Genomic DNA, 27,110 nt, shown 5'->3' with positions numbered 1-27,110 from the left:
CAAACGTTTACATAAGGGACAGCTATATCAAGTTAGTTTGGCAAAATTAAATTATTTTAAAGCTGCTTTTTTAATTTCATATCTGTTGCTCATTACAAATGAGCTTTTAAAGGGATACTTAGCAGCTTTTTAACCATCTTTGTATCATAACAGTGCAGGTAGTGTGTGTAAAAGAACTGTGGTAAACTTCCCTCCATCTTACCAGTGCCCACATCCCCACGCTCATCTTCCAGCTCAAATTTTCACTGTCTCTAGGGCTCTTTCTTGAACTATGGATTGTCCTTTTGAATTTTCTGATGTCTGCCACCATAGACACAAAAATGTCTTATGAAACATAATTTAGTGCACTGTGGCTGTAATGCGAAAATTGTGGAAAAGGAAGTTTGTGTCATAATATTTATTGTACTGTGAAAATGAAGGCTGCGTTGCCAATTTCCCACCTCAAGTGTATTCAGAAACTTATTTTAGCTTACCGTTTAACTGTAATACAAGCATTTTTGTCATAAGCACACTGCCATGTTGTTTCCCATGTCAAAGCAGCCAAGTTTCGCTATCAGCACCAACCAGCAGGAGCGTTAATTGGTCCGCTGCGGTGCAGCGCATTCTGGGTTTTTGGAGGTTTTTGACCTCTTCAGCAAAAGCAAATGCCACAGTCTATTTTTTCTGTTTTCTCTGGTCAAGTAGCACCAATTACATAAGTATTATATACTACATAGACAGTCCAGTTTTCTGAGAAGACCATCATTCCAGCAGTGAAATACTTTAGCGTCCTACATCCAAACACCTCTTTAACAAGATTCTCAAGCCACTTTTAATGAATAATAAAACAAATCCAAGGACTCTTGAACAGCACCCACAGTAAGTTTATTTGTATATAAGGACTTTTCTTCAGTACAGGGTTGGGGTTAGGGGTTCGGGTTATGTGCGTCATTTTTCTGTGTAGCTCACAGGTGAGCCATAATGGCAGCAACAGTAATAGAGTAGAGAGAGAAAAGATGCTGAACTGTACTTCACTGTAGGATGAAACATGTTTATGTGTAAATTCTCTAATGTGGTAATACATGACAGCAAGGTCATCAATCTTATTTTTGTAAGAACAAGAGGCTTGAGGGAGTATTTAGTGCATACCTGCAAGTGATGAGCGTACCAGTCTGTACCAATCTACGGTACCCGCTTGCCTGAAGATACTTTCACTACTTGCAACATATTTTGGCTTTAAATTTTAGTAATATGATAAATTACATGTTCAGAACGTGTACACTTAGCGATCATATGTGTCTTTCTTTGTTTTCCAAATTTTTCTGGCACTTAATTTCCACTTTCTGTTTACTTCTGTGTATTCTAGGCACTGAGGTCTTCATAGAAGTCACACTGTTCTGCCTCTGCCAGTGATTAGTTAAATAAGGAGTGCTGCATTCCTAATCACTTTCCTCCTCTCGCTCATTATTTTTCTGTCAAGCAGCACTCAGAAGAGTTTGTGTAGGGCGCTATTTACTAACACATCCCTCTTTCAGCTCCCCCTTTTACAGACAGCGTCCCTCTTTTGATGATGATTAATTTAATTTCCATTGGATGTCAAAGTGTTGGCTGGGAATTGGAAAGATAAGGCTTTAAGTTGTCTTTCAAAGACCAAAGCTGCAGTCCAGAAAGTCCTTTGATTTATTGCACATCTACATTCTGTGTTATGTTTTATTCAGGCAGAAATAATTTCCTACTATTTGGAAGACAGAAAGAGGAAGAATGATGAGAAAAACGTCTCTGGGACAAGCCTTGTCAACACAGGCTTGTTTTTTTTGCAGGTGTCAGTGTAGACCGGCCTTGGATCCAGACATCAAGGGGCTTAGAGAAAGTTTCCCACCTTTCAAGGCTTGAGCATATGTGCCTGCACTAAAGGCTCTGATCTTTGCAACCAGCTTACCTCCAATGTCAAGAAATTATACACCGCTTTAGTGTTTAAGTCCACTTGTGAGCCAGTTCTTTGGGACTGCCGACAATCCCACTTTAACAGTCATCCCTGTCTCATCCCTCCTGGCACTAATTTACAGTCAGCTTAGAGGCTGCAGTGAAATTTTGCCAGGATACCCAGTTTCCCAACTAAAACATTTATATCCAGGGTGTCAAACATACGACCCACAGACCAGAATCAGCCCAAAAGGTCCAGTCCAGCTCACTGGATGACTTTGCACATGTAATAATATTACACTTGTGAAGGCCAAAAAGTAGGGCCGTACCCGACTAAGAATTATGCCAGTTGAATCAGATTTGGCAGTCCAAAGTTTTAAAGTTTGAACGCGGCTTAGCAGGACATTCAGTATGATAAAAAAGTCCAAGACTGTGTCATAATAACTTGTTATGAGCTGTAAATTCACCACTTCTTCACTTTACAGTGCAGCCTCTCTCTTTCTCCGTGCTACTGCCAGCACTTCTGCAACTGCTTGTAACAAAGAGTAGCTTAAAAGTCAAGAGCATTCACTGCACAGCAAAATCTGCTGACCAAAACGTCTCTAGAAGTACACTGCACAGCATACTGACTTGCAAAAAGCAGACTGCTTGACTTGAAGCATTCTCAGTCGACTGAGGGTTCTCCTTTTGATGACTGGAATTTCTGACTTTCAAGGGGCATTCTTACTAACAAGTGCCAGGCTTCAGGAGCAGGTTCAGCAGTGAGCAAACTACTTCAGTGGCTTTTTACCGCAACCACAATACAGTCCTCAGAAAAACTGTGGGTACTTATTGGTGTCAAATTTGAAGGCCTACTATGCAGGATTTGTTGCTTTCTGTTTGTAAGCACAACATTCAAACTTGGCTCCTTCTCCTTGCTTGAACAAGACTAAGAGAGAGCAGTGGTGCTCAAGCAAGCTAGAGGGTGTATGAAGAGAGGGAGCAGCCTTAATGAGAACAAAACAGTGAATCGGAGAAATAAAACAATATTTTTTCAATTGTTTCATGGCAGTTAAGTTCTAAGGCACAAAAGATACATCCATATTTCAGCAAAAACCCTGCAGGAAGGTGCAGCATTGCCGGATTTTGTGTGAATTCAGCTGAAGTGCATGCGTCATCCTGTCTACAGAGCAGAGGAGAGAGACAGTGGTGTAAGCTGGTCGCTATGTTTTCACAAAGCTCCGACCTCATGCTGCTATTGGCTAGGGGCTACACATCACTACTTAAAAGCTAACACCCAGAAACCTCCTGAACAAACCAAAATGAGAAGAAAATTCAGCAGAGGGCAGGTTCTCTGCAGATACAGACAACACAACACACTGCCAGTGGGTCATAAGTAATGACTGAAAAGGAGTTCTTTTATATGAGTCAGTACTTTGTTTTTTAGGAAAATTCTGTATAATATGCCTTTAAAGATACTGAACATTTTGTAAAATGTTGTCAGTTAGCAGCTTTAGTACAAAATAATCTGTAGACTTCTATCTTAAAACGAAATAGGTGGAACCCAGGCAATGCCAGAACTTTAGATTTGTAAATGGTTTGTAAGGCAGGGGAATACCTTAACCTGTTTCATCAATAGCTTCCACTTTAGTTTGATGTGGATATGAAAGCATTACTACGCAGGAGTGGAAATGTATGGAATAATGCACATGTAATAAAAGTGAGTAGTAGACTGACTGAATGTGGAAAAAAATAGGACATATTAGTGGAATTGCTTTTATTTTTTCTTAAGACATCTCAAGCTGTTCATCAACTGTTTTATAAGTGGATGAACATTTTGGAGGTGTTTTTATTGTGTTATGGTTTTACTGGTCCCACTGGAGATCATACTGTAGCTTTATGTGGTTTGTGAACTAAAATGAGTTTGACACCCCTGATCTATGAACTGCTGGTTACAAACTGTTGAGCTGAACAGCTGTTTTACAACCCTGTTGATTCATTTTGACCCTGTCAGATTTCTAATGTCATAAAAACTTGAGTATCACATTTCTCGTAGTGGTAATATTAAATGGTCTTGGATCCACACTCAGAGCAGGGTTACTTGGTGTTCAAGAAACTGTAGACTGGAGTCATGAGGTCATGGGCTTGCTATAGGAGCCTGAGACGTTTGAACATGTTTGCTCAAGTAGTTTGGAATCCAGGTTGGGATTAAATTTCTAGGTTGATTTAGAGTTTTACTTTCTTTAGTCGAGTTTGGAGGTAACAGTGCTATCAGAGGTACATTTCCTGAACTTTATTTTAGCCTTCTGTGGGAAAAGTAGTCCCTTTAAAGTGTGTGGAGTAAAGCTTGATGTTTGAGTAGTTTTGAGGCCATACACCAAGGGTACAAAATTAAAAACAAATCAAAACAATGTACAAATGAATATATTAACAGCTAATTGTATTTAGGTGAAACTTCCAATATATCTTTGACCGCGGCCAAATTTTTATACAGAGATGTTCAAAGGAGGTAAACATATTAAACACAACTCCCAGTTATGGTGGATGATAACACATTATTATTTTTGTTTTACAACATTTTATATACTCTTTATTTGAGATTTATTAACAACCTGTGTGATTATCTGACTGCTGTTATGTGCTTTAGTGCCATGTCCCTAGATGCAGTGAGGTTTAGTATGTATGTTTCCAAGTTACTACTTCAGCCCTGACTCAAGCGCTTCTTTTAAAGCCAGCTTAACTATAGCTCCATGTGCTGCTCTAGAGAGCAATTTTCCACGGTTATGTTTCTATAGTTGCTGGAGCATTTTATGGCCATGTAATATCAATGACTAATGATACTGCTCACCATTTGGATTTCCAAGGCACTTTTCTGCGCTCATCAAAACCTTCACAGTTTATATTCTAACAATTATGTGGGAAATGAAAGTGTCTGCAAACAAAGTATTAGCAGGTAATGAAAAAAGATGCACAGCCTTACTAAAATGTGGAGTGGGTGTAAAAATGAAAGAGGAGCGGGGATTAAATAAGTGCTGCCTATACCCTCCCACCATAATGCTATCTGCATAAAAGACTATTTGTCTTCATTAATAATAGGGGAAAGAGTGCAGGCTAATGCTCCCTGCTGCAGCCCCTTTTTCCTCAGCTGTCCCTATTGTTGCCTGCATGCTCACTTGCCTCTTCACAACACTTGGTCCACCGTTATTATTCACTGTTGGGCTATCTCCTGACAGGTATGCAATGGAATGTAAATTCCCTGCCTTGTTAGGATGTTGGGGGGCTGTGTACTTGCGGTTTGGTTAATCACTCATCCTCACTGTTCCCCCCCACGCGCTCTCTAGTCTGAACCCACACTCGCCACAGCCTGAGTCGTTGATGGATGAGCGTGGAGGTGAAGAGTGAGGGAGACACATTAGAATTTACCATATGACGAAGCCTGCATGCGAGAGCAAGAGAACGCGTGCTCGCATGTCCGTCAGTGTTAAGCTTTGACTCTGCATATGGCACCCTCGCTCACACACCCAGACATGGACACGCCGCCATCGGAAATCTGAGCCTCGTCACAGCAGGATTGGGATCCCGAGCTATTGTCACTTAATCTCCTTGCTCTCTGTTACCTGCTACTAACTCCTTTCACTTGGCTCCCGGCCAGCGGGGTACCATGCATTAAACACGGGAGATAAGAGAAGGTGCTGTCGCTTGTTCCCCCAGGTCTTAGGGATCTTTATGGTTTTTTAATGAATCTTCATGGGCTTAACGACCCAGAAACCCAAGGCTCAAGTCTAATGTCCTAAAATAAATAATTGATTCAGTTACAGTCCTGTGCTGGTTATTTGCACCTGAGTAAAAGCCAGCTGTTTTGTGGGTGCCATGGTTCTGTTTCTCTCTGCTCGGCTGATCTGGTTTCCCCGGCTCTGTCTGTCAGTCCTCAGCTCCGTCTGTCCTCCTGGCCTCTGCAGTAACACCCTGCTGATAACCTTCCTGACAGCCCTCTTTCATGAGCCTCAAATGTGTCCTGCCCTCTTTTCACTGAGTGCTGCCACAGGTCTTATCTTCACTCACACACATTGGCCACACACAACAGAACTGTAAACCTCCCTCAAAAGTATGGAAGCAGCGCTCCTTCCAGAAAGCCTCCCTGGAAGCTGCTGGCCAGCCATCGCTAACGCATCTTTTCCCTCTGTCTCCTGAAGAGCACGGGAAAAGGCCTGGCCGCTTTCATTTTTAATGCAAACACACCGTCTTTCAAAACAGCTTTGAAAGACAGCCCGACCGTATAATGTGACGGATACAGTATGCGAGGAATTATGAGGTGGCATTTCAGTTCCTGCGAGGCTTTACACAGTTGTTATCTGTAATGATTTGGGTGCCAATAGAACAAACACGTCTTCAGAAGAGGCTGATTTTTGTTTTCCAAGCTCTTCTGCTCATAATGTGCAGCATAAACATTGCAATCTTCCAGCTTGTTTTGAATATGCATGCAATTAGCCAACCAAATTAAGCAGAACTAAATTAAATGGCGTTGGTGGAAACAAGCATAACTGGTGATTTATGGTGCTGCACCATTTACAGTGATGAAGTGCCATGGGCTAATGAAAAGACTGGGTAAACAAATACCTGGCTTTAAAAATAGATCTGCTCCTGGAAGAACAAAGGGAAGGTAAACACATATATAAAAAGGGAGCCTTGTCCATTGTTTAAGTATTCACTGGTTCTTTTGATAAACTGTAGTCAACATCCAGGCTGTGAAACAAATAGGTAATCAGCTGCAGTGTTTGCAGCATTGAAGCTTACTGAATGCCAAACTCTGGACCAGTGCTCAACCTGGCAATGTCCAATCCATAAGACATACTGCCAAAACCACATGCTTCCAAAGCAAGCAGGACATGTGATTGACAGCACAAGCTTTTTGAAATGTTAAAGCCCTAGCACAGCCACTTTTGTTGAGTTAACTTGAATGACACGTCCTTTTGTCGATTTAGAATTGCTATTAGCTTGTATTCCTATGTCAACAGCAGGCCTTGTGTACCAATATTGATTGTGGATTATGCAGATGTGAGGTGGCATATTGATCTAAATGCAGTCAGATTAGATGACAGAGATGTAGTAATCTGTTTTTGGATGTCATTACCTATTCCCTCAGAAACAGTCCTCATTCATTTAGCTCTATGTGATGTCTGGCTTGTCACTCTAGAAAATGAAATGCAAAAACTGCTACCAAATAATTACAATAATCCTAACATAATTGTATTTGGTAATCACCATTTGAACAGTGACCTTCTGTTTTGTGCCACACAGGCTTTGTGCTTTATGAAGAGCAGACATACCAATTTAAATTAATTCTTTACCAGCAAAATGAACATTTATATATCAGTGACTCACCAAATGTTATCTTGAATTAATGAAGACAACTTTATTTTCCTGAATGCCTCCACAGTTATAGAGTCCAAAAAAGGCAGACATTCTTCATAAATTAAAGTAAGCTTAATGGGGACTGCATTTAACAAAATGAAAATTATTACCCCTTTCCCACCAAACTAAGCTTGGACACACAGGTTTTTCAAACACGGGTAAACCCACTAAATATAGGCGATAGACTACATTCCCACTGCAAGTGAACACACCGCTGCAGCAGAGTATGCCTTTCTGTCAGCTTTTGTGTGTGTATGTGTGTGTGTACAGGTAAACAGTCGACAGCAGCAGGGACAGAGGTCTTTGAAAACTTTGCCATGGTTACTTCTCTTTATATATCTCTTACTTATTCAGTCTTTCTTTCTGACTGGGTGTAGACTGACTTGAAAAAATGTTTTAGCATTGTTTAGGAAGAGACGGAGGTTAATTAATCACGGCACATCATTACATCTTGCTGGTTAAGGAGCTGAAATGAGCGTGTTCACAGAGGTGTTGTATTTCCATGAATGCCAAATGGAACTGGATGCGTAGAGTCATTTGACCCGGGTGTGAATGCCAATCGTACGCATTCTCATTGCATTTAAAAGCCAGATGTTAGTGGGTATTAGTGGGTTTTTTTGTGCAGTGGGAATGAGGCTTATGTCAAACAGCTTTTGACAAACTTTCACAGAATTTTTGCAGTATAACTGAAGTCTCATTTATGCAGTTGTTTACTCAGTATCTCCTAAATACATGCATTTTGCAAACAAATTATAATTTCAAACATGTCAATACAAAGAGTCTTATGCACAGCCAAGTAGTATGCCTAGGCATGCGTGCATTTGAACTCTGCTCATATGTAGCTCATATGCACTCGTAGGCAAGTTTTATAATGTAACATTGTGGTGAAATTTTGCGTGCTCTAGAAGTATGACTGGATATGAGACTGGAATTATGCTGCATGAGTTGTGTGAGTTTGTGAACCTATGTTTTGGTATAGTTTTGCGTTTGTTGAACATGGTCCCCAATGACTTTGATTCATGAAGGATGTTTGCTTTTTGGATTCTCCATTCAATGTGGAGGCATGGCAGAAAGACAATGCTTGTTTTATTAATTCAGCGTAACTTTTGGTGAGTAATTGACAAAATAAACAAAATGTGGTTTTGTTGATGAAGATTTCTTTTAAATAATAACCAATAAACAAAAAGGAAGTCACATGACTTCCTACGGGATATTCTCCTCATCCAGTCTCTAAAACACTAAACCTGTTGTTCACACATGTACAATCCACAGAGCTGGTAATCAATGGAAATCTGCATCAGCCAGTACAGCTGTAAACAGGTTTCTGTTGTGAGCCTTCAGGGTTGATGTGTAAATCAGTCCTGAATTTGAATTTGTCAACTGAAGAATGCTACAAGGTGTAAAGACGCACTCATCCATGCAGCAACCTGGCACCTAGAGTCAGTGATTATTCAAGTCCTCGGGGTTGGCAGTTGTTTTAAATGCGTTGCAAGCTACGGGAGATTCCAGTCACTCAGAGTTTACAAAAAAACAAAAGAAAACACCTGGCTATTGAATCAGCCTGCCTTAATTTTCACAGTGCTAAATGCCATTATTCAGCCGTGCAACCAAGCGAATCCCAGCCACACTTGCACAAATCGTCTCCTTGTCCTCGCAGTGAGGCTACAGAGTAGAGGCAGCCTTCTGCTCCCCAAACAATTACACGCTAATCTGCAATGTGAAATGAGTATTAGGCTTTTAATCTCATAGGAAGAGAGTCCCCTACTTCACCCCAAAGTAGTGGAAGTTATATTATCTCCCAGAGTTTCTGACCTTCTGTCTTCATTCCCCACCCTCCAGCCCCACTGGTCCACCACCCCAACTTCCCTCCCATCAGGTTAGACAGCGAGCGACTCCTCTTTCCAGCCACCTTTCTCTAGATTAGCCCCCTGACACCGCGGGCTTGGCTATTTAATTGCTTGTCGGACTGAATATTCTCCAGTTTCCCCCTTCATCTAGCCCGCAGATATTGCTTCTCATTAGCATGTCCTGTACCACCGCCACTGCAATTCCTTGCAGGTTGGAAGACAGACAGGTCCATAACATTACTCTCTTCTTCCTGCTGAAAACCAGCCTGCACACCAGCCAATGCAACACAGTGAACATTAATGGCTCTGAATACAACTGCATTCTTTTCCTCTTAGCTGACGTAGCACTAAGTCAGCTCTCTTTAGATGAGGGGTGTTACTCTGAAAATATGCATTAACTAATTGCTGTCATTCAAGTGATTAAGGTACAATGGTCAATACAGATTATTAGCAGTCTTGAGACTTTAATTAAAAGTGAACATTTTCTGCTGTGCAGTAAATGTTATTATAACCAATGCAATGATAACCAAAACTACAAAACGAAACAAAAAGTCCCAGGTTGTCGATACAAAAACATCAACTTATTGTTAAAGTGTTTCTGTATTAAGTATCTACTGGCTGATTTTCTGTGCACTCTATCTGTTGCTATTCCCTTCCTGTTCGCCCACGTCTTCCTAAGTCAAACAAGGCCATCATGGCCCGTACATGACTGATGTGACTGATGATCAGCAGTATAGCTGTCACACTGACCATTTCAGAGTGCTGTGATAAATAAAAGTGTATTGAAGGCTTTTCTGCCAGCGTTATTCCATTTCCATCGTATTCCTCAACAGGAAATGTCACTGAGTAAAGAATTATTTGTTCTCTCTGCCCCTTTAGGAAGCTTATAAGAACTGTCAATATTCTGAAGCTTCTTAATTTATGTCTAAGGTTATTTTCTACCATAAGCAGCAGTCAGATTGCTGACATCACACTAATTGTAGTACCTTATACTTACATCCATTTACTGCAGTAATATCTCCAGGACCATGGACAGTGACATCAAAATGTTCTTAATAGCACTGCAAGTTGCATCAATGAAAGATCTGTGTTTGAAAATTCATGTAAAAAAGAGTAATAGAATCATTCATAACACTCTTAACAACACACAGTGGCTTTCCAAAGCTACTGCTCCTGGACTTCTTTTCTCTGACCAAGGCTAATAAATTATTAGCCTTGGTGTCTTACTCTACCTTGGATTACAAAAAAAATCTCCCCTCTCCATCCCATTTATTAAGTAACCTCAGCTATTTAAAAAGTGGCCCTTGCTCAGTGACAGATATGCTTTTGCAAGGGCGCTTAAAGTACACTGATAATACTCCGCTGGTCATGACGCATACATTATTTAAGGGGCAAAGCGCAGAATGGCCACTGTCGGGATGGATTTGTCTGAGGTACATTCCAGTGTTGTCTGCATGTTGTTGTTTATCTTAAGGTCTTTTTCTTTCTTCAAACTCAGCACTAAGAGAAAGAGCAGAGTGTATGCTGATGGTTTGTTTCAGTGCCTTTAGCTGAGCTGAAGGCAGTTTTATAGTCTCCTCTTTAAAGTTGCAATATTGTATTTTATGGCCCTTCTTTTTTAGTAGTCTGTAATACCACATCATGCATTCTGTCTTGTAACAGTAAAGATTGTGAACTTAAATTAGTCAGTCTGGGTTCAAGTCTGGATTGTGAGAATTTTTGATTGAGCTAACCCTTTGAAACCTTTAAAAGCAAATTTGATTTCTTTCAAAAACATGGGGAGAAGGCGATGAGCAACTCAGCAAGTCATGGCCCAAAAATTAGAAGGAAATTAGTTAAAAATTACACAAAAATTACCAGAAAATAACCACAAAAAAAGACGAAAAGTAGAAGAAAAGTTAAAAAAAAAAAAAAAACAAACAGACAAACAAGAAAATGACAAAAAATATGATAAATTACTATATATATATATATATATATATATATATATATATATGTATAATTGATTTCTGTGACTTAAATTTAAATATATATAACTTTAATAATTATATAATAAATAAATAGTTGGTTTTATTACAACTAATTTTTACTTCTTTTTTAAACAAATTTCTCGCAATTTGATTGATATTTCTTGCCAAGTTAGTCATTGCCTTTTCCCCAGTGTTTTTCTAAGAAATCAAACCAATTTGCTGAAGTTTAACAGGGTTAAATAGCTTGTGATAGGCATCTGAATGCAGCACGAGAAAACTTATGTCAATCCAGGTTTCAAAGGGTTAATGGACAGGGGAGGAGAGACCAAAAAGCTCAACTTTTCTGGTAGGGTTGGGGTTTAATAGCATTTCTTTTTATAGAATCTATATCTGCTATGTAATTCTGTTATTGAGTCTTTCCAAATCACTTATCAGAGTTGAGCTTTAGACATTTATACATAATCTTTGACCATTAGCCTGTAGTTCTTTAGAAATCCAGGTATTTTAATCAATCAGGAACCAAATCCAACACTGCACCTGCTATCAGAACCCAACCCTACTTACTTATGAACTAACTTCACTTCTTTTTAGTCCTGTTGTTTTCCTTTCCTTTCCTTTCCTTTCCTAGCCCACACCTACTGCTGATCCTGGGATCACAATAGAAACCAGCTCTCCACCACAATGCTGGCATCTTCTGCATTTATCTATTTTTCGCTTACCCCTCCTTTCTTTTCTCTTTCCCTCTCTGTATCCTGTCATTACTTCCCTTTCCTCACTTCCCTGGTTTATTTATGCCTCTTGTTGCTGTCCTCTCTTTCACTCCATCTCCTCTCTGGTGACTCGGGCAACACTTGCAGTAGAGATTAAAGTGATCAAGGACCTACCGTGGCCCCCTCCAGTCGGGCAGCTCAACACCAGCCCTCCGCTGGTGGAGGAGCTGGAGTCTCCCACCCAGACAGCTCAACCCTCACCAGGACAGACGAGCTGTGACCAGCACCACCATGGTGGGTGTTGGTGTTCACATTGTCTGGCGTCTTTCCCTTCATTTACTGCCCCACCCCTTTCCATCCATCACTCCATTCATCCATCCACCCCCTTCAGTGTGGTCTGTCTGTCTGATTTTATGAAGGAACAGTTCAAGTGGGGCAGCGTGTGTATACATTCATGTATGTATGTTGTATATCTGTAGGCTTACATTCCCATTTTTGTCCTGAGATTTTAATTAGTAATTTTAGGAAACACACAACTGCACATAACCAGTGTGAAAACACATTTTATTTGTCTTGCAAAGATCTCAGGGCAATCTTTGATTATGTGAAAGTGTGTGCTTCACTCTACCGGTCAGTTATGACTTACTAAGAGAGCTCACATCTTTTTGGAAACACACAATATGACTTTGGGTCGCAGTACAGCTCAGAAATGACGTTTTGCACGTTTCCATCTGGATCACATGTGGCAGAAAATCACTAATTCTTGTGCAGGTTTTAGGGCTGAAGGCTCATTAGTTTTAATTGTGCTAAACTGCCTTCTGCATGCGTAATTGCCATTCGCTGTGACCCCCATTTCCTCTTGTCAACATACTCATAACCGTCCCAGATGTCCCTCTGGCCTGCTGTTCTCTACAGCTCGACATGAATTGAAAAATCAAACTCATTTGAGGCAATTTCCCTTCTTGAATCGGGGCCTCTTCACCTCAAGTTTTGCCATATTTACCATCTCATCAAACACAATGGACAAGTAATCATGTATTTTCGACCGATAGAGCCATTAGTTGATTTTCAGAGCCCTTCCACAGACTCACACTCTTGACTGCTGTAACTACCAGGGGAAAAGAAGGACCTGTAGCAGAACTAATGCCAGGAATGGGATTTCCCCCTGGCAGAGTGGGAAGACTAAGAGTGAGACCATGTAAGGGGACACCGCTGTGTGCTATAGGCGAGGACAGGGCAAGGAGTTGATTTATATCCATAAATCCATGGGAAAGGTTCTGGTTCCCTCTGTGATGTCAGCGGGTTTAAGATTGGCGTCCAGCTGTAAAGTGATCCTCTCTCTGTCTGAGCCAGTGTGGCCCCACTCTACATCTTTGGGGTCAAAGGCCACAGTAACAGACAGAGGCGGGGGGGCAATGACCTCTGCAACCCCTGTGAATACAGTTACAATGCACTCTGTTGACCTACAAGCAGACCCCTAGTCACAAACCAAGACATTAGCCATCTATTATATACAGCCTGCTTACGTACTCCAGATTGGCTCAGCCAGGATAAAAGCTAAGAGTCTATATGTGTATGTAAAGGCTATTGTGTCCAAAATATAGAGCAAGAAAAACAATATCCATTACAGTTCAGACAAATCTGCCAGCCTCATTATCAAAATTTAAATGCGGTTTGACAGGGCAGATATTACATCTACATATAAATGGAGGGAGCTTTTCTCTGAGTATAATGAAGAGCTTTTCGCTCTTCTTTTTTGACATGAATTAATTATCCACACTTTGAAGCATTCCTCTTACCCTCTCCTTCCTCTAATCTGAGAAGACTGAAAAAAAAAACAATGTAATTAAACATTATCCAGATTTAATTTTAAACAAATCCACTAGCTGACACTTTGGAGGGTCATTCCATTGTCTTGGAAAACCTAATTAGAGTTTTATTTTGGGATTTATGTAAAAGAAGAATTCCTAGATGATGGAATCATCAGGGATTAACTTCTGAGCTCAGCAGCAGGAGTGAGGCTCTAAAAATACAGTATATTATTAAAAGCTGTCCAACACATCATTATTTGAGTTCCTGATGCACATAATTAATATCAACATAAAAATTAGTGATTTTTTTAAAACTGCCAGTTCCTTGGGTATTGTATCATACTGAGCACTATTTTTTAGAGTGCAGTGCATTCTAATGAGATGCAGAACTGTTAATCATTTCACACATCCAGGCTGGAAACTTAATTTTCATCTCTCAATACGGCAGTCGATAGCGCACTTCACCCCTCAGACTAGTCATGCTTTTTGATAGGAATACCATCAGTAAATGAGAATTAATTAGCCATCTTAATTAGAGGAATTTGCTCAGGAATGTGTGCAGAGGGAAGAGAGTAGTCAGACTGTTCACCTTGTGCTCTTTATTTCAACTGCATTTTTTGGTGTTTTTCTTACTTTATGTTTTTAATATTGTGGACTTAACACCCTTTTAAAGTTTACCATTCCATTTTTTTAGTGTTTTGTTATTTAAGATACTTTTTCTGGTGTTGTATAGCCACTATAAATCTCTCTCTCTCTCCATGTTTTTACGGCATTATTTTGTATTGCGCTGCGCTGAATTACATTACAGCACTTTATGTTGTGGATTGGTCACAGTGTAATCATGGAAATGTCATTTTGACCTCTGTTTATCTGCGTCCTAGCCAGTCAGCTCCCTCTCTCACACACTCTCCCTCCTCAGCCCCCCCTGTGTTTTATAGAGCTCTCTAAAGGAAGCTATGTTTGAAGGGGGCAGGTCTTTCCACCATCAGTCACCATCTGACTGACAGTTCAATCTGATACACAGATTCCATTTGCCGTGCTTTACAAGCAACAATACTGATAACACACACAGATGCCCATGCGCATTTACGTACCCGTCCGTGTATGTGAAGGCACGTGTGTGTGTGTGTGTGTGTGTGTGTGTGTGTGTGTGTGTGTGTGTGTGTGTGTGGGTGGGTGTGTGTGTGTGTGTGTGTGTGTGGGTGTGTGTGTGTGTGTGTGTGTGTGTGTGTTTTCACCCTCTCGTCTCTCTTAAGCTGCCTCTCAGGGGTTTTGTTCTCCTCTGGGCCATTCCTCTCGTCAATCTCCTGTCCACCATGTCTCAGACTGCTCTGAGAATGAAAAGGGGCAATGAGTTTGGCTCTCTCCCATTGATATTTAACCTTAAAACATAATTCTGAAACTATAGCGTTAGCGAGATGGCCGGCAATCAAAGCAGACATGGGTTTGTTCACTGTTGAGCAAATGAAAACAATTGCTTTTGTTTGGAGGCTCTCCCTTCAAGGTAATACTCTCCTGGTAGAAAGATGCACTCTGCCCGTGGAAAAGACTCTGCTCTGACAGGGAAGGTTGATGGGGTGAGCTCCTCTGAGAATAGCCACTCAACCCTTTCTAAGAGGTGGAGGGAAAAGGGGTTTAATCAAGGTCAAATGAAGCACTGATTGTGTTGAATCTGGGGAAGACGAGGAATTAGTGGGGGTGCTGGGAGAATGGAGAAAATGTGAAGAGCTGAGGTCAGGCGGATGGCTCAGTGGGCTGTAGATACACTGAGAGATGGACTGTGTGGGAAAACTAAGATAGCAACATTCATCCTTATGCCACGCTACCAGAAACTTTTTCTAACCCCGTACATTAAAATCACAGGTGGACATAAAAAAAAAAAAATCCAAAGTACGTACTTTATCCAATTTGAATATGGACATATAAAGTAAAGTGAAACAGTTTTGTTGCGGACATAATCAGCGACTGATAGGCCTGCATTAGGACCATCAGAAACAGGAGATAACAGATCAAAGCTGTTACTGCTCTGTCTCTCCTCTTTTTTCTATAAGACGAGCAGACATTCCTCCACAGTCCATTTCCCACTATCTTTTTCTGTCCTTGACAAACAACAACACAAGCAGACTGAGACACACAAGGAAAGGACTGGAGTGTGTGAAATAGAAAGATCAAAAAAAAAGGTGAGGGGGAGAAAAAGAGGAGGGGCCGGACATATGCAAACAGGAAGAGAGAAATTGAAAGCGAGGGAGGGAGAGAGAGGTATTGGCCGCGTCTTCATGTTGTGATCTGTCAGCGCTGACAGGGATGAGCGGAGCAAACATGCATCTCCCTTGTCCCCTTGGTCAGTTTCCATGGTAACACTATTTCTCACCCTTACACATATACAGAATGTTCATGCTGCTCGCAGTGTATTCCCAGCAGTCGGCATGTGGTTCAAATGGACTGTATGAAAAAGTAGAGAACTAATGATGTCGTCCATGTGGACTTGCATGCAACACAGGAGCATCATTTGACTGACTGCAGCTACAGCTCATAGTCTTCCACGGGTCTGAGGTTAGAGCCACAGTTTACCCAGCTGTCATGCAACAGTACAATTTGGCTGTCGTTTTAAGACTCGGTCGAAGCCCCATAACAAACAGGAGTGCAGAGGGCAAGATAACAAGGGGAGGCAGAGTCATTTGGAATAATCATTTCCATGAGTTTATGTTTAGGGAAATGCATCAGTGAGCTAAAGTTGAGTTGAGTTGAGTGGAGATGAAGGGGAGCCCCTGGTGGTCGGAGCTGAAACAGCAGCACTCTACAGCAGCCTTACCTGCCACTGGATCATGTTCCATCACAGGCAATGGTGGAGGAAGATCCTTTGCTTTAGTTAAGCTACAAAATCAGCTAAATGCACTTCAAGTATCATAAGTAAAAATACTTGATTCGCAAAATAAATAAAAGACCCTGCGGCTAATATATCGTATATGACATTACTAATATATGGAAAAAACTGAAAAAATGGATTAAACTTAAATTAAAAAGGTAAAATGCATAAAAAGAAATAAAAAGAAGAAATCACATAAAAGCAAGTGTATAAAAATGGGTTTTAAGGGGTGATTTAAAAGAAGTTACTGATTCTGCAAGCCTCATCTCCTCAGGCAGGAGACACGCAGGGAACATGTTCTTCTCAAAATTTAGAACGTGCATTTTTCCATGTGGGATGAAAGTTTGGCTACACAAATTTGAATTCTTTTTTTTTTATTTTCTTGTGAAATAATGCATCATTTTACATGTGACGTGCTTGTGATGTGCTTTTTTCGTGAGTGCATTATATGTTTTTATGTGGAGAACTGGTAACCATAGCTGATAGTTTTAAGGAGTACAAAGTTTGATATTTATCACGGAAATTGAATGGAGTTAAACGTGAATAAATTTACACCACTGCTAACAAGATCTCTTGATGCAGCACAAGTGCAAGTTTACAAGTGGAAGTCTGGGCTTTTAATTCTTTTAATGTCTCTCAATGGCTATTAGCACTAGAGAGTGGAGACAACACCTCAGCGATAATAGAACATGTATGTATTATTAATTTTACAGTATATACAGAGGGTCCTACGTGTTCCTGTTTAGCCCCACTTTCACGAGCTCAGTGAAATTTGTTGACATGGTGTTGTCTGATGTAGCCTTAATTGATTGATTGAAACTGTCAGCCCTCCCACTCAGTCTGGTACAGGAACCCTTGGCGAGCTCACAATCTGTAAAGTGTAATGGATCCTCTGACTGGAATACACAGTCTAGACAGATGTAGGCCCATCTCCATCGACATGTTGTGGAGATCACAGTGCCTGTCTGTCTGTACACTACCTGCCATGTTCAGCCCAGGTAATTAAACACTAGATGCTGTTAGCGAGAGGCGCAGAGACAGAGGCAATGGCTGTCAGCATGCTACATTAACTCTCTCCGTCAAAGGCTCAGCTTCACTGTGCTGATATAAACCTTTAAGCAGCCAACAATCTCTAGCTGAAGCTTGTCATATAGCTGTTGCTGTTGTTGCTTGAGAAGCGTGTTAGTGACTCAGTGGGCTCTTCTCAGAGCCAAGGGTGCTGTGACATCAATTCTAGCTGTGGATGACTGGGGGAAAATGGCCTTCGCCGTCCAATATCTGACAGAGGAGAGAGTTCACTTTAATTTGTCCTTGTGGAAATTATCCTCTCTTTTGTCCTCATGTTAGCTTTGGTAAGTTGCAGTAAATGTTGTTCCGCGTCCTGATTGGCTGTGAAGCTGCTCAGTGACCTCCACCACTCATGTCATGAGCGCAGGTCACCTACAGTCCCCACACATACCATCAAACACTTTCCTGTGAAGTTGCCAAGGTAGCTTATCATGTCCACAGTTGACCGTGAGAGTTTTGAAAAGCCAGGTTAATGTTTGACTTGCAGTGGGATTTGTGTGCGAATTTGTGCATATGAATTTTCCAAGTTAGCTTGTTTGCATGACTGTGCACATTTGTTTATGTGTAGTTAAAGTGTGTACATGCTCACACATGCTGTAGTGTATAGGTGGGTGTATTTACAGATGCATGCATTTGTTTGGGTTGTTTGGAGGAAGTTTGCACTCGTGAGTGTGTGTGTGTGTGTGTGTGTGTGTGTGTGTGTGTGTGTGTGTGTGTGTGTGTGTGTGTGTGTGTGTGTGTATTTTGTCTCACGGGGGTGTGTACACAGTGTGGAAGGATTGATTTATGCCCCCTCCACTGTGTGTACATGTCCTTCAGTTGGATGTGTTGCACAAAGTGTCTCTGTATGGGAACATGTGTTTCTGTTCCCACATGCACCTCATTGCTCTGTTCCAGTTAAGTAAAGCGGCAATTTACACTGTAATTTTTTCAAATGTCCACTTCCTGTTAAGCACACAAGCTTTTCCAAGTGACCGCAAACTGAAGTCTAACTGAAGCATACACACAGAACTAGTGTGTTGCATTGTTAATAGAGCTGTAAAGGGTTTCACTTTTTTAAAAATACACAGTGTGTTCTTCCAAACATAAATTGTATTTAATAGTTGCATTTTCCTGTATTACAGTCCAGTTTGATGGCGTGGAAAAATCTCGAATGTCGCCTACCAAGGAGGGGAAAACCCGCCCGCTGCAGCGACACTCCAGTGGCTGTCTGGTCAACACTAAAATGACTTCACTGGACCACTGCAGCTCCTCTCTCGGGGAGCGTATTGACCCCAGCATGCCCTTGGAAAGCCAGTTGTGAGTTTGGTCATGGTGTCACTTTGTCATGACTGCATTTTATTTTATATGCACCACTTTTGCCCTTCATGAGCAGCTTTGACCCTTGTTTTTTTATTCCCTTTGTTCCATTTTCTGCTCATTCTTACCATTCTTTTGTTCCTCTTCTTTCTCGTCCCCATCTCCTATTGTTCCATGTAGCTGGTACCATGGAGCGATCAGCCGAACAGATGCAGAGTCTCTGCTCAGGCTCTGTAAGGAGGCCAGCTACCTGGTGAGAAACAGCGAGACCAGCAAGAACGACTACTCTCTCTCCCTTAAGTAAGGACGACACTCTCTTTTTCCTAAATAACGAGCCACAAACAGGATTATCAGTTACACAAGAGCACATGACAGCTGCGTGGAAAAAGTAATCGCAAATGCTTGGTGCGATTTAGCCTGCTGAAGTGTTAGAGAGTTAAGAAAATCAAGTGTTTGTGAAAGTCAAGTATCAGTATAGTCAGTATATAAAGTCAGTATATTTTATTGCGATTTGGACACAGGACAAGTGTCAAGGATAATTTGCAACACTGTCTGTGTACATACACACACAGCAGAGAGCTAAAGAAGTGCAGCTACACATGCTCAACAGTGGCGTATACATTGTGGATGAACCTTGCTCACAAAGGTCCTTGTATACCTGTGCTACAATAGTCTGCTGACTCAGCCTTTCAATATGGTAATAATTTTCACCTTTCAGACCTCTATCTCCCACCTACATCCTGCCCGTCCCTTGTCCTCCACCTCCCTCCGGTAACCCCTCTGACACCATCGCTTCCTTGATTTGCTGATGTGCCCATAACACAGTTAATGGTGCCCTTCATCATCGACCCCTGATCCCTGCCGCATCCAAGACAGGGTTCAAAGGAGCCACTCTGATTGGTTTAGTCTAGTCTGACATTTGGTAGAGGTTACTTTAGCTTGAAGGGCTGCAGCAAAGTCACATCTCATTCTTCTTTTGACGGAAGCGTGCGCTTTTGGTGGATTCGCTTTAATGATTTCCACCACCAGGTGCGAGTTCCAGGTGTCAGAGTCATAACCAGAAATTTGTAGCCCTCTGAAAACTTGCCAAAGTCATCTTTGATAAATTTGCTTGAGCCATCAGCTTTAAAATCTTAGTATCTGTGCTGACAAATGGTCTTTTCCAATTTCCTTTGTATTGAGTCCATTTTACATTTCAAGGCAGGCCCCTCCGTACGACATTTAGACGAATCTCAGCAGCTCCACGATGACCTTCAGATGAGATGAAACTATAATATGCTAAGAGACGTAGATTAGCCTTCGTTATAACGGCAGAGCTCATCTTGCTGGAGGCTTATATGACTTGGCAGGGAAACATAATGCTTTCCACTGCTCCAATTCACTTCATGCTACTGTAGCTGACTTGCTGTTTAACTTCCCGTCTCAGTCACTGATTATTTGCTTATGTTTGTTTGAATGTTTTCTGCCTTACTCATTGAAAAAAAAGTTAAGTTACTAAGTTACTAGCTGCTGAGCTCCCCCACCTCTGACAATCTGACTGACTCCATACCAAAGCCTTAACGCCGGTATGACTGCTTGAGTACTAAACACTGTATATGTAATCTGTTTTTTAAAGTAGCTCAAGATGCTGTCTTTTAATTATCTAAAAAGACTTTCAGGCTAAATGTATCTTCCTTTGAGATAAAAGGGGTGTAAATGTCATATTGCACTGAGTCAGAATACATTATTTAGTACTCAAAAAAGGTATGGCAAAAGGGACATTTGGGACAGCCAATAGAGGATACATGGTCAACAGCTGTATATGGTTCACAGCCACAGACACACACAAACACACACACACACACACACACACACACACACACACACACACACACACACACACACACACACACAAATAGCCCTGTATTCAGTGGAGTTAGATGATAACTATAAAGCAGCCTCAGAAGAACTAAGTGGACTGAGCCTAGATATTCAAAGTAGATAGAACAACAAGTGTTTGCTATAGCAGGGTATTGACATCGAGAGAGATGATACAGGGTGTGGATTTGATGAATGCACTTATAAAGAGCACTGGTTTAATTAGCATCAACATATGATGAAATTTTTGAAAAGCTAGAGAGAAATAATCCGCCCATTGCTTTATTATGGTGAAATGGAGATAACTTAATGCTGGGGGCTTTACCATCCCAAATGAAATTGCTGATTGCTAGATTCAGTGAATGAAAATTTTTGGGTGGGAAGACCAGAAGGCACTGGAAAAATGCTAATGACTTACATGGCTGGATTGTTTTTTTTTCATATATTAAAGTCAGCCAGGCAATAATAAGAGCAAAGTATTTTGTCTTCAATAAAAGTTTTGTTTGATTTAGTTTGTGGAGAGAAAAAATGTTTTGACCTCCTGGTTCAGTAATGGACTCGCTTGCATTCATGTAGTTACATGAATTCACATCCCACAGCTGACCCTCAGTAATGAGCTGCTCTGTTAGAGCAGATGATAGGAAAGTGCAGTTAGTGAGGTGTTTCGACAATGGGCTAGTAAGTTGGTGAGGTAGATTGAGGATTTACTTGTTAATTTATCAACCATATTATTCATGAACATTCATTCAAACCATTGACTCACCCTCTGACCTAAAGGGTTCTGTTTTCCAAAAGCAAGTGGTTGGATGGCACCACTAATAGTTGTAGAAGAAGAGAATTAATTCGGACAAGATTTTGTTACTGTCAGTGCTGCAAAGTGGTTTAATCTCTGAAAGCAAAGTGTGGCCTGGACTCACAAGTGGATGACCTCAGGGACACACTTAAGCTTTTTTGGGCCCTAATCAGAATTAGATTCAGCGGTGCCCTGGTGACCCTTAGCAGACACTTAATGCTTTGGGCAACCGTCGCAGTAGAAAGGGTTGCAAAAGTCATACTGATAGAGAAAGGAGCCACTAATGCAGGAGTGTCCAAATCTCTCACGCCAGGGGCAAAATGGAGAAAAGAGAATTTATTTCTGGGTCATGAACCTTTTGATTTAACAGATATTAATGACTAGGTTTTGAACACTTTGTGCTGTACACTTGAATCTTTAGCAAGATGATTTTATCACAAGAGTGATGCTGGGCCTTAGACTGCTGTCAGGTCAAGTGTAAGTAAGAGATACAAAGAACGTCACAGAGCTGACAGTCGCATTGGACAGTTCTTAGTCTGTCTCATAAGAGAAAAATGTTTTATTTTTTTCTCTCTTTGTCTTGGAGTGGTAAGATGCATTATGTTGTAATACCATAGCAAACTGTGCACAATTTACTGCATTCACGAGCTAAATTGCTGGCAGGGAAAGCACCTGCTGAAGGAGGAAGTTGGCAAAAGCATGAACATGAAGAATGTTTCTTGCAGCTTTGTGCTGCTATGTGTGTAGTCGTCCACGTGTATATTTGTGAAAGTCGGCTCCTGGCTGTCACAGGACGTCAGAATATCTTGTGCCTTTGGCATCAATCAGATCAAGCCTAGAAAACAGTCAGCAGGGCGACGTGCAGGAATGACAGGTGCCACTGCACTGCAGGCTGAGGTTACTCTGAGTTCAGCCCGCTTACACACGCCTGTCTCCCCTGCTGCCGCTGAAAATGAGTGGAAACCCGAGGTGAGGATCCTCCATGTCTGAGGTTGCTGAAAAATGTATAAGGCCATGAGGTGGCACGTATGTGTATTGCATTATTGATAAAGACAGACGTCGCTGAGACCTCCAGCCTCAAGAGTCCTCTGGCCTGACGGAAAGTGTTTTTTGTCTGTTTCACCCTCCTAACCCCTTTTTTCTGTTCACCTGCCCCTCTCCCCTCCACCCCTCTGTTTCGCTCTTTCTTCCCTCTCTGTGGAGAGAAACCCTTTTAGGTGTCTGAAACATATTAAACCCCTCACAGGTCTCTCAGAGCACAGTCTCATCCTGTCTCTCACCTCGTGCAAGAGCGCTGCACAGCGTGTTTCCACTGGCTGAGAGGAAGAATTGCTAGTGAAAAGAAGAAATTCTATCCAGCAGAATCTGTTTGATGCCACAGCACAGACAGGGGAACTAAATAGCCAATTGAAAGAACAACCAAAAAGTCTTTGCATCTGCAGTCAAGCTCCTTTTCCAAAGATGTGTCATGCTTTCATGGTGCCTTTTTTGATTTTGAAAAGATCATATTTGGTGCGGACGAGACAAATGAATGTCTAGAACACAGAAGTAATATTGAATCTGACTTTTTGCTGTTGATTTAGCCAAACAAAGCCACATTCTTCAGCATCTATGTTCCATTAACCAAATTTTGCAAAGACAAAAGATTTTGTTTCCTAAACTTAGACTTCTTTCTTAAACTAAATCTGTTTTTCAGTAATTGTGTTTTACAGAATGGTTTGATTTCATTCAGTTTAAGCCCATACAAAACGGTGTACGAGATATCTGATTCCCAGTAATGTTTCAAAAAGGCCATTGCTCCTGCCAAGGATCATTATCTTTTGGCAGATGACTTTGCCTTTTCTGGTGCCACAGATTCATAACACTGAGAGCATCATTCATGCAGCAATCCAATATGTTGAAGGTTGAGATAAGCTGTGATTACTGTCAGGCTGTTCCTGTTCTGAGGACTACAGGGTTCAAATCAAAGTCATAAACCTCAATATACAGCACAGCGGACCTCCCCAGCGAGATTAATCCTGATTAGACAATAGAAGCCCAAAAACACACAAAGATATGATAACACCACAAAGGCCTGTCTTCTCAAAAATAGCCCCACATTCATTTTAGCAGCAGCCCCGCAGCATTGCCCCGTTATCCTGGTTTCTGTCTCTGCAGGGCTGTAAAGTGATAAGCAGCCCTGAGCAACAGCCGGAAAATCAGTTGGGAATCTAAAAATGACGCTATTGATGTGTTTGGCTTTTTAAGTGTGGCTCTGTGTAACCTAACACCTGCCTCTCAGAGCTCCACATGAAGTCAAATGCACTTTGCAAGGAGAGGGTTTTTTTTTTTTTTTAAATGAGCTCTCCTGGCACTTGCAGAATGGGAGAACTGTAGAGACCCGTGGCGAGGGGAAATTTGTCCTGCTCTCCTCAAATCATGATGAACTTGTTAATGACACGCTCAGATTTCGAGGCCTGAGGCGGTGGAGGTAATGGAGAAGTCTGATAGTTGTGTTTACTTCAGTTTTATAGCGCAGGGAGCCTACAGCTTTGTGCCTCAGCTTGCGTATAAAAAATTATGTTAGCGTTTCTGTTTGAAATATTCTCCATCATCTGCCATATACGGTGTGTATGGATTCCAAAACATCTGAGATTGCTTTATCTGATTTTCTGTGATAATAATAATCACACTAATATTAAAAAAGGATTGGGCTCATCTTTTTAAGATAAACAATAAATTCACTGGAAGGAATCTCCATTTATCAGTTTACGTTTATTCTTACTCCTGATGGATGTCCCCATATTGAACCCTGTACATTCTCAGCCTTCTTTTTTCCACTTCATTGTTATCTCTGTGCTGGTTTCTCTCTTATGCGCATCAGGGAGCGAACCGCAGGCTTTACACATGCAATTACCAGATAAGTAAAGAATGGACTCGCCTCACTTTTAAGGTGCCTGAAGCCCAGTTCTTTCTACTGTTCATCACAGATAATGGGCTCATCCGCAAACGTGGGCGTAAATTTACAGTGTGAATGCATTAATGACCTCAAAAATATGGCTTTTGTTCATTTCAGTTGCTTCTCTTGACTGTTAAGCCATTCAGATCCCCCATTCATTCCAAAGCACATGAAATTTTCTAGAATGTGTAGATCTGTGATTACTGCCATCTGACTCCACCCAAAAGCACAGACCTGTTTAACAGGATGTTTACAAGCCAATCATAGCGTTCCACATCATCTGAGGTGGACAGCAGTAGAGCCTCTCACTTTTTCAACCAATAGAGTGTGATTTCTGGAAGCTAACGTTGCCCTGGTTCCCTTGTGAAAAACCCTACGGGATTTTAACATTGGATTTTGGACCACTGCAGAACATAAGCTCTGTGATAAACAAATCTTTAAATACTTCCATGTTTTTTTAAACAAGATAATCTTCACAAATAAACACCACTTAAAGGACACTTAAAGGATTTTTAAAGCCTGAATGCAGTCGCCAGAAGTAAAAAGCTAATGTTAGGCTATAAAAGAACTATACTACGATCGCATCACCACCAAAATGAAGCTGTAAAGTCGGGTTCATTTAGCCACTTCATAGCAACCGCTTTTTAAAGACACATAAAAGCTTAAAGCTGTCAACTGCAAGGCAAGGAGGAAGAGCAAGAAAGAGCAAAAACAATTTTAAAAAAAACACACATCAGTTAAAACATATATGCTCAGTACGTACATATGCATAGACATGAAAAGATATGTACCCAAAATAAATAAATAATGCACGTAAGTTTGCCGCACAGATTTAAGGGTATTTCACAGTCAGGAGTCCAAAGCGCATTTGGTGCAGTGTTCTTAAGTGCAGAGTTCGGTTCATGTTACTTGTGATTATGTTTTCAGTTAAATATCCTGATCAAAAACCAAACAAACAAAAGTTATCTTGTGATTTATGAGTGCATTAGAGTCGAAATCCACCATCACTATATTTTATTGTGTGCGTGTGTTTGGAACATAACAAACGTTCTGAATTGGTTAATGAACCCATATAAGAGCACGGCATTCCATAAAGGTTGTAAACCTCATCAACACTCTTAATCACGTTCTCATTATAGCTCATTAAACAAATGGAATCAGAATGACATTCTCACATCTTAGTTTTGTTGATAGAATAAATGATATCTCTTGTAGTTAACACGGTACACACACTTATATTGCATGTGCTCACCAGAGTCCTGTTCCACACGAACTTTGGCACAAACAGAATGCACAGTGCAGATAGCACAAACTGGCCCCATGCCTTACTGAGTGCGCAGCTCTCATGCTTACCTGATGTGTTTTCCTGCTTGTCACAGCAAGGGTTGGTGAGAATTTGTAATCCTTTAGGGGTTTTTTTCTCCTTTTTCTTCCAGTCTAATGGAAAACTTCTGTTATTACCCCCCTTTTTGGCTTGTTTTGGGTTTTTTTATTTCAGCAACAGGGGATACATTTCAGATTAGAGAAATAACAGATATGAAGTAGAATATGTGGGAGTTTAGTGAGCTGGAAAGAACTGGTTTGCATTGTGTTGATGGCAGGCCATAATGCCCACTTGCAGCAAGTGCATAAATAGCATTTGAGCCCACTGCAGTCATAGCATGTTAAAAGCATTATCCGCTGACTGAAAAAAGCTATTATGCTAATGTGTTTCTGTAAAGAAAAAATATGAAAACGGTATATTTACAGCAGGATATAGGGACTATTAAAATTCTACTAGTTCCTTGCTAAAGCTTACTGTTGAATCACTTAACTCCCAAAAAAGTAATTTTCTATTTTAAAGCAGAAGATTACTGGCAAGCTGTAAAATGTATTGATCAAAGGCCTCTAGAAACGCACAGGGGGCTTTTAATTTGCAGTGCATTTATTGTAGCAGCTTAAGTGATTTATCCTGGCGGTTCATTAGCCTCATCCTTATGCTCTGCATGTGAAACCCAGCACCTTAAGCAACCTGCCTTTTAGTCTCCTCCCCAGACAGCTCCAAAGTTATCAGAGGTAATCCAGCTTTCAGAACATTGTCACGTACTGTAGGGAGCAACTACTGCGGCAGTAAATGAGAAAGGAGCTGTCAAGGAGGGGCGATCTGTTGAGTTCCCCATATATTCAGCCTTCTGACATACTTTTCTCTTTAAATTGGTTTTTAGCCTCGCTAGCGACATGGCTTCAGGGACGAAAGTGACAGTCGGTTGGTCCACCACTTTGGTCTAGCTGAAATATCTCAGCAGCTATTAGATGAATTGCTTTGAAATTTGGCACAGATAACCATGACCCTTGTGATTCCCTCACTTGTCAAGTTGTACTAACAGTATCTCAAAGTTTTCACTTAAATAGTGAAATGTCTCCACATCTACATGATGGATGAGCACCTGCGTTTTCTGAGACATCCGTAAACATCCGCTCCACCATCAGGTCAAATTTAAATTTTCCACTACTCTGGTTTATGAAAACCTGCAAAATGAATAGCATTCCCATCAGCCTTGGCTCTACTTTTTGTCATATGTCATGTTACACACATCACTTGCATAGTTTGCTACACATACTTGCTTACTATGCTACACTATTATTAAAAGATGTCAATGTTGACTTTGGGGCACAAAC

At 41.0% G+C, this 27,110-nt stretch overlaps 1 protein-coding gene across 4 annotated transcripts in view; it reads left to right on the top strand.

The window, feature by feature from the left end:
• Window positions 1-27,110, top strand: part of shf (Src homology 2 domain containing F) — a 109,427-nt gene that overhangs the window by 78,397 nt on the left and 3,920 nt on the right. For 2 of the 4 annotated variants that reach the window (XM_042514418.2, XM_088079967.1), the window contains 3 exons: window positions 11,968-12,114; window positions 18,690-18,864; window positions 19,045-19,164. In XM_042514418.2, coding sequence (XP_042370352.1) covers window positions 11,968-12,114; window positions 18,690-18,864; window positions 19,045-19,164 — 442 coding nt within the window. The remainder of the gene's footprint in view (window positions 1-11,967; window positions 12,115-18,689; window positions 18,865-19,044; window positions 19,165-27,110) is intronic. The other 2 variants (XM_042514487.2, XM_042514616.2) reach the window with 1 other exon arrangement.

The sequence above is a fragment of the Plectropomus leopardus genome, chromosome 1 (genome assembly GCF_026936395.1).
Source record: "Plectropomus leopardus strain MGB_pleo_1.0 chromosome 1, ASM2693639v1, whole genome shotgun sequence".
Lineage (NCBI taxonomy): Eukaryota > Metazoa > Chordata > Actinopteri > Perciformes > Serranidae > Plectropomus > Plectropomus leopardus.
This window is presented reverse-complemented; position numbering and strand designations above follow the sequence as displayed.